The 7,600-nt window shown below is 30.5% G+C and overlaps 1 protein-coding gene across 1 annotated transcript; it reads right to left on the reverse strand.

Annotated features, from left to right (window-relative positions):
* Nucleotides 1-815: 815 nt before the first annotated feature.
* Nucleotides 816-6,471, reverse strand: LFR (ARM repeat superfamily protein). Its single transcript, XM_078986423.1, has 9 exons — nucleotides 6,252-6,471; nucleotides 5,338-5,507; nucleotides 5,104-5,234; nucleotides 4,772-5,019; nucleotides 4,386-4,491; nucleotides 3,949-4,087; nucleotides 2,982-3,109; nucleotides 2,267-2,545; nucleotides 816-1,061 (listed from the first exon to the last, which is right to left on the reverse strand). The coding sequence occupies exons 1-8, from the start codon at nucleotides 6,430-6,432 to the stop codon at nucleotides 2,290-2,292; spliced, it is 1,359 nt and encodes a 452-aa protein (XP_078842549.1). The 5' UTR covers nucleotides 6,433-6,471; the 3' UTR covers nucleotides 816-1,061; nucleotides 2,267-2,289.
* Between the last annotated feature and the right edge of the window lie 1,129 nt (nucleotides 6,472-7,600).

Raw genomic sequence — 7,600 nt, forward strand, 5'->3', positions numbered from 1 at the left:
TGTATGGGATGAATGAGTTCATCTGGCAATGTGTGTGTTTGTTTGTGTATGTGTGTGTATGAGAGAGAGAGAGAGAGAGAGAGAGAGAGAGAGAGAGAGATCTAAGTAATTAAATAACAGCAAAGTAATAAAAATGAAAAGGTATAAATAAATAGAAATGGACAAATCCATCATTTGAATAATTTTTAAAATGTTTTAGAACAAACTCACAACATAATGAAAAGTTTAGATCTCTAATGCTAATCCGAACTTTTTTATTTCAACTGACTTTGGAAGCTTTTATTTTTCACCTTTAACCTTAAATAGTTTTACTTGTATTATAAATTACTTATAAAAAAAAACCTTTAAAACACAACTTGTTCATATATCTTACATCAAGTACTATATATCAAAAACAAAAATTTTTAAAATCAAAAACAAAGAATAAAAACTTCAAAAATCAAAAACAAACAATAAATATAAAATGGAGGTAGTTTACATAAAATATATTTCTTTTATATAAAATGGAGGTAGTTTACATAAAATATATTTCTTTTCTAATATGAATAAACAATCAAAATGAGACTAAGTGACTATTTTAATCTTACATTTCAAAAAAAATAGAATAATCACCAACTTTAACATGAGAAATAGTCGGAAAGCAAAAAAAAAAAAAAAAAAAAAAAGGAAAACAAGTAAAAGATTAAGCATCTTAACTATTAAGTCAGGTATTTTAATTAACCCATTACGTCACTTTGTCCAGATAAAATGAAAATAAAAATAAAAAAATTATAAAAAAAAAAAAAAAAAAAAAAATTCATATATAGTTGTCCACATTAAATGGTTAACTCGTTAAGCCCCCTTAAGTAAAAAAGAAACAATCCTGCAACTTGTCAATATTACATTTATATTCCACACACAAAAAAAAAAAAAAAAAAAAAAAAAAAAAACAAAACAAAACAAAACAAAAAACAAAAACAAAAAAAACCTACCAATACTAGAATTCCAAAGCGTTCATCTAAGTTAAAAGTTAAAAATACCTTAAGAACTGATTCACAACATTTACTAGTAGCATCCAACATCTACAAGAAAAAAAAAAGTATCAAATTCATGTCTGATATCAAGTCAAATGCAAGAAATATCAAATTTTTTTTTGGAAGAGAAAGAAATATCAATTTACTTTCATCTTTTTGTGAATTACCACATCCTACTTTCATTTTTTTCCTTGTACAGCGTTATAATTTGAAAAAGCTACCCAACTATTGGATTGTAATAATAATTATTTTTTTTCTTAATACAACCATCATACTTTGAGAAAATAGCAATTGCACCAATAAAAATCATTTTGTATTTAGATGACATTACAATAAGACAAAATAACAACTTTCATCCACGTATATCAAAAGTTATGGACTTGGTCTAAATATTCGCTTTTATTGCACAAATGGTCCCTGAAGCATAAAAACATAAAAAGAAAGTACGATGTTACAATAAACAAATCAATGGAACTACATATTTTTTGCATTACCAAAGGTGCGTTTTAGGGACCATTTGTGCAACAAAAGCAAACATTTGGACCAAAACCGTCACTTTTGACATAGCACGTGGATGAAAGATGTAATTTACACTTACGATTATCCAGATAGATTTCCTAAAGTTCAATGTTGTAATAGAAACATAAAAAATAAAGTACCATGTTATAAATTTAGGATTAATTTCAAAAAAGACCTTATACTTTGTGTTTTTTCCGGATTACCTCAAAAAAAACACCTGAAAAAGACTATTCATTTTTTCTGATCCCGGCCCTTTTAGTCATTTTTTTCTAAAAAAAATGGTAAAATGTGAGGGTTTTTTCGAGAAAAACTAAAAAAATTGAGGGTTTATTTGGAAAAAATATATATACAAAGTCGTGGGCTTTTTTGAAGAAAATGAAAAAATACAAGGTCAAAAAAATTAAGGTTTAATCCAGAAAGAACACAAAATACAAGTTTTTTTTTTAGATTAACCCATAAATCTATAACAAACAAATCAATGAAAGTATATACCTATTTCTTGCATTGACCAAACAAGAGGTCTAGGGACCATTTGTGTAACAAAAGGAAACATCTGGACTAAATCTGTAACTTTTAACATGGCACATGGAGAAAACGTGCGATTTACTCCTACTCCAAACAGATAGAAAAAAAAAATTGAAGTAGAATATTGTTTCACGCATTCAAGTATTCAACATTCTAATATAAAAATAAATATAAACTAGAAGTAAGAAGTGGTTGGGATTAAAGTAAACCTTAATTTTCGCGAAAACGGGGGCTACATGCCCCAAATACCACGAGCAGTTGCGAGTTTGCTGTTGGGCTTTGAAGTTAATTCAAATAAAATTCTTGCAAAAGTATCGGAATATTTTCCATCAGAAAATAAAATTTCTGCAAAAGCATTTTCATAGGCTAAAAGCAGAGGTCGATTTTGTGGCTCTGAAACAAGGCTTTCTAGAATCATTGCTGCTTTTCTACACACTTCTGGCACTGGATGTGGTGCTCTGATCACTTTAAGCAACCGGTCAACTGCCCTGTTGAGTTTCACATGTGGAAAAATAAAATTAATTTAAAATAACCACAAAATGACATGTGGCAAAAAGATGTTTATTTACTAGAGTTGGATTGTATTTTCAAATTTTATCTTTTGATTATGGGATTATGCTTTGGGTTAATCTCAAAGACGAAGTTATATTTTGTGTTTTTTTTTTCGGATTAAACCTTGAATTGATTTTTTGCATGAAAAAGACCTTGTGTTTTTTGTTTTTTTCCGAATAAGCCCTCAACTTTGTATTTTTGTTTTTCTGGAAAAAACCTTCAACCTTCTACATGCTTCCAAATAAACCCTCGACTTCTTTAATTTTTCTTGAAAAAACCATCGCATTTTACAATTGTTTTTGCTATATTTTTGTATTTAGCCCTTCAAATGAAACAATTAATTTAGATAAAAAATAAATAAATAAATCTAACCATCGTTCACTAGCAAGCTTGAGTCTGCAGTCCATATTGACTTCTGCAAGGTTATAAAGTGCCCCCACTGCAGCAGCTTGAGCATCGACAGCTGGCAAGCTTAAAAGATCAACCAATCGTTTGTAGATCTGCAAATCCAATCAAAATCATATTTATTTAAATTAGGGTTTGTAATTTCAATTTATTTTTTGCTAATGTAATTTCAGTAAAAGAAATAAGACAAACTGAAAAACCTACCAAATTATAGCATTATTGATTGTAAAATCAACCCGATTATAAGTATAGCAATGAAAATCATTTTGTAGTTATAGATTACATTTGTAATAATAATGTACATTTTCCAGAGAACAATGGTTTATAACTTATAGACAAATTTTCATAATTGGTCCCTATGGTTTGCAAAATGTTGCACTTTGAGGACTTTGATGAAAAACCTCACGCCACTGGTCCCTATGGTTTCGAAAATTGCATGAATGGTACTTCTGTAGTTAACTTTAACTTTTACCTAGTTAGTTTTTTCTCTAAATGACCAAAATGCCCTTTGACCAAATCTGAAAATCATGTATACCTCAAGGATCAATTCTGAAATTTTGAAATTTTGTATATATATATATATATATATATATATATATACACACACACACACACAAAATTACAAATTTTCAGAAATGATCCTTGAGGTATACACAACTTTAAGATTTCGTCCAAGGGCATTTTGGTCATTTAGGAAAAAAAAAACTAACCAGCTAAAAGTTAAAGTTAACACCAGAAGGACCATTCATGCAATTTTCAAAACCATAGGGACCAATGGCGTGACGTTTTTCATCAAAGTCCTCAAAGCGCAACATTTTGCAAACCACAAGGACCAATTACGAAAATTTGTCTATAAATTATAGCAAAGAAATATAATTAGAAGTAGGTTGATATTTCTTGTATTTAACAGAAAGAAATTAAAATAACAAAAAACCTGTGGAGCAGAAGGAAGAAGAAAAGGTTCATTATCAGGGTTTATTATCACACGCCCAAGTAACTCTGCAGCTGCACAATGCCAAGCTTTTACAGAAGATCCCAAAATTCCCATAATCGCTTGAACTGCTCTTTTTTCTCTTTTATTAAAAAAACAAAACAAAACTTATAAGCATTGATTTATATATTTATAGTAGGATGTTTAAAATTTTGAATGAGTTTCATAAATGGGTAACAAACTAACAAACTATTTGTTTTTGGTCAAAAAAAATACCATAGTTGCTTACCTTGATACTTTCTTATATTAATTTTATAAAACAATGGTATTTTGTGGAACAAATAAAAAAAAAAAAAAAAAAAAAAAACAAATAGTTCATTGCCTATTTATGAAATTGACTCTTAAGATTAATATGGCAAAAAGAATATATAAATTCTTACGTTATTTTGATGTAAGAAGGCTTTGATGAGCTAAAGATTCTAAGGTCAATCAATGGAGCCAAATTCACAATTGTCTCTAGACAATTTGTTACAAGTTCTTCATCCTCTGTCCAAAATGAAGAATTATCGTATTAGAGAATTAATAAACACATAAATTTATTATATAAAGAAAAAAAAAAGGCAAGAATTTACATTATCATAAAATGCAAAGTAAAGAAAAGCATATTTCACTTTCACCATCTTATTAATATACCCATTGAGCTATGATTTTTTAATAGTTCTTTCAATCAGTTTTAGCTGTAGGATTTACCAGATGGATGGGGGGTATTTTTGTCAATGATGACACATATCATTAATGTAAACATTCAACATTTTTTTCATCTCACCTGTAACATGGTCTTCAATGCACTGAAAGATTGTTTCCAAACAATGGCGATGTTGGCCCATGATGACTTCATTTTCAGGCATAAAAGAGAAATTTCTGAGAATATTTGAAGCAGCAACTGCACATTGTTGCTTTTCTGCACGCCCTTCATCATCCAAATTAAATAATCCATCTTCAGAAAGCCACCATTCTGCAGGTTGAGACTTTGTTGCTTTTTTCTGCATTGATGCCTCTGAAACAGACCCTATGCTGCCATTTTTTTTTTTTAAAAAAAAAATGAGTCTCAAATCTCAATGTTGCACACAAATCAAGAATCTTAAAAATGGATCTTACTTCACATCATTTGAGCCTAAAGCTTTGAACTCATTGCCAAATCCAGTTACAATGGAGTTAACACCTAGAGACCTTGTTCTTGGTGTCTTTATGAGCTCTTTTGGGAGAGTGATGTCACGCCAATCATCTATCTGTTTTCAGTTTATTTTACATGTATGAAATGTATGAATATAAATAAATCATGGGTCTTGTTGATTTTAAAAGATGAGAGTTTATAAAAGAGTGGTTACATACAACTTGGAGAAGAGCATCGAGTAATCCCGGGATCTTTGCTAATGGAGTTGCATCTTTTCTCACTTCATCTTTCTCTTTGAATGAAAGTAAAGTTAGTGTATTTAGTGCCCATGTTAGCTCGCTTTTTAATCCACTTTGAAGAGCAAGAACAATCCTTTTATTGTTTTGATCTGGACAAGAGGAAAAAGATTAAATCTTGAAGATAAGTAGTTTCATTTTTCAATAGCAAAATGATATATCTGTTTGCTATTAGGTTCACTTCACATGCATATAAACAAAACATTTTATCAACAGATAAAGATGCAAAGGGGAACTGGATTTTAATTTATAAACACATTCCTTGGGAATCAAAAGCTACACCAAAAACTGTCCTTGGTTGTCATTAAAACTAGTTATATAAACTTGCCTCTATAATAACATTACAATTAACACAAAAGCTAGTAGGTTTATAATTTGTTTTTTACACAATTGTCATAGGGCATCAATGAAAACATACGTCATTTGGTAACATTGTAACAATGACTTCTCACAAGTCAAAAATGTATTACAACCTAGTGTCAACAAATAATTACTTTTTAGTATTACTTGTATAATCACTATGATTTGGAAAATATAATCTGAAAGTACTGATGAAGATACTACATTTCCAAGAAGAGAGGTAAGCAATGGCTTTTAATAAACATATGTTTGCTTTTAGCTTCAGATGTGTTGCGGATACTAAGCATTTTCCTTAAAAAAGAGAGACAATTGCATAAAACGTAAGACAATGTTTACAATTTTTACGTACTGAAGATAAATTAGTAACAAAAAATAGATAAAACTACGGATTTGGAAAGCTCTAGCTAACACAGTTTAGATGTTTCGCAAAGAATAGAGGAATAATCACAGAATTAGGGTTTTGAAAAAGGTCTAACCAGCGAAAGAGGAGTGAACTTGGAGCGATGGGCCAAGGAGTGTCGATGGAGCTGCCGCGTCGGCTGCCGCAGCTGCGGCTAAGTTGCTATTAGTGCTTCCGAAAGGGCGGCCTCTCTTCGCCGCCGGAGTGCCGGAGCCACCCGACCCTCCGCCTTGCTTACCTAGCTCTCGCTTCTGCATCTCTCGCACAAGAAACACACGTGCAACGGGGCTAACTTTTTATTTGGCATTGGTTTCGTTTTTTAAAATTTAAACCACCCACTTGTTTAATGTTATTTGGAATGTGCCCATTTTTCAAAAAACTTTTTATTTTGGTCATCTCTAGTTGGCTATGTTTAAATCTTAACGGAAGAATAGACAATAATATCTTCTCGACTTTGGTCTAGATTTTTAGAAATCGACAATGAATTCGATTTGCATTTGTTTGTAATTTGAACCAAAACCGATTTATTAAAAAAAAATGATTTAGATGTGTTTAGCATAAAAAAAATTAAGAATTTTAAGTTGCGTTTAATTACGGAAAAAACAGTTTTCATTTTCTGTTTTTTTTTTCCTTTTCAGTTTTCGTTTTACGTTTTCAATTTTCATTGGAAAATTTAAAAAACTCGTTTAGTTAAAAATTATTCATTTTTCATTTTCAGTTCTAAAAAATTAGAAAACGTGTTTAGATGTATATTTTTCTATCAGTTTTCGTTTTTTGAAAAACGGTAGCGGTGGTATGTAGGGGCGGGGGCGGCAGTGGTGGTGTCGATGATGGAGACAGTGGTGGTAGTGACCGCAGCGGTGGTGGTGGCGGCGATAATTGTGGTGGTGGTGGTGGTGATGGCGGGGAACGCTGGAGGTGGGTGGGGTGAGAGTGGGTGAGTGTTTATGAAAACGCATTTGGTTCGTTCAGTTTTTCAAAATTTTCTAAGAATAACGTAAATTTTGAAAAGTGATTTTTACAATTTTAATTTTCTAGGAAAATTTTCCAAAAAAAAAAAGGAAGTTTTGAAACCGCGTTTGGTTCGTTCAGTTTTTCAAAATTTCTCAAATTTTCCAAGAAAATGAAAATTTTCAGTTTTCCAAATTGTATGTAAATTAGAAAAGTGATTTTTACAGTTTTCCAAAGTTTTTCAAATTTCTAAGATGGAAAGTGAAAACTCCATCGGTTTCAACCAAATGCGTTTTCTAAAATTATCATTGAAAATTGAAAATGAAAACTCAACTCAATTTTCTGAAAGCATTTTCTTAGAAAATGAAAACAATTTTCCACAACCAAACACACCCTTATGGTGCGTTTAGTTGTGAAAAATTGTTTTCATTTTCTATGAAAATGTTTTCAGAAAATAGGATCGAGTTTTCATCT

This window comes from Lactuca saligna, chromosome 3 (genome assembly GCF_052625555.1).
Source record: "Lactuca saligna cultivar CGN05327 chromosome 3, ASM5262555v1, whole genome shotgun sequence".
NCBI classification, from domain to species: domain Eukaryota; kingdom Viridiplantae; phylum Streptophyta; class Magnoliopsida; order Asterales; family Asteraceae; genus Lactuca; species Lactuca saligna.

Excerpts from the sequence above, each read along its gene's own strand:
- LFR (XM_078986423.1), bottom strand. The coding sequence starts at position 6,432 with ATGCAGAAGCGAGAGCTAGGTAAGCAAGGCGGAGGGTCGGGTGGCTCC. Across the intron at positions 5,508-6,251 it reads AGTTCACTCCTCTTTCGCTG|ATCAAAACAATAAAAGGATT; the intron begins GTTAGACCTTTT and ends CCTCTTGTCCAG. Across the intron at positions 5,235-5,337 it reads TCGATGCTCTTCTCCAAGTT|ATAGATGATTGGCGTGACAT; the intron begins GTATGTAACCAC and ends AACTGAAAACAG.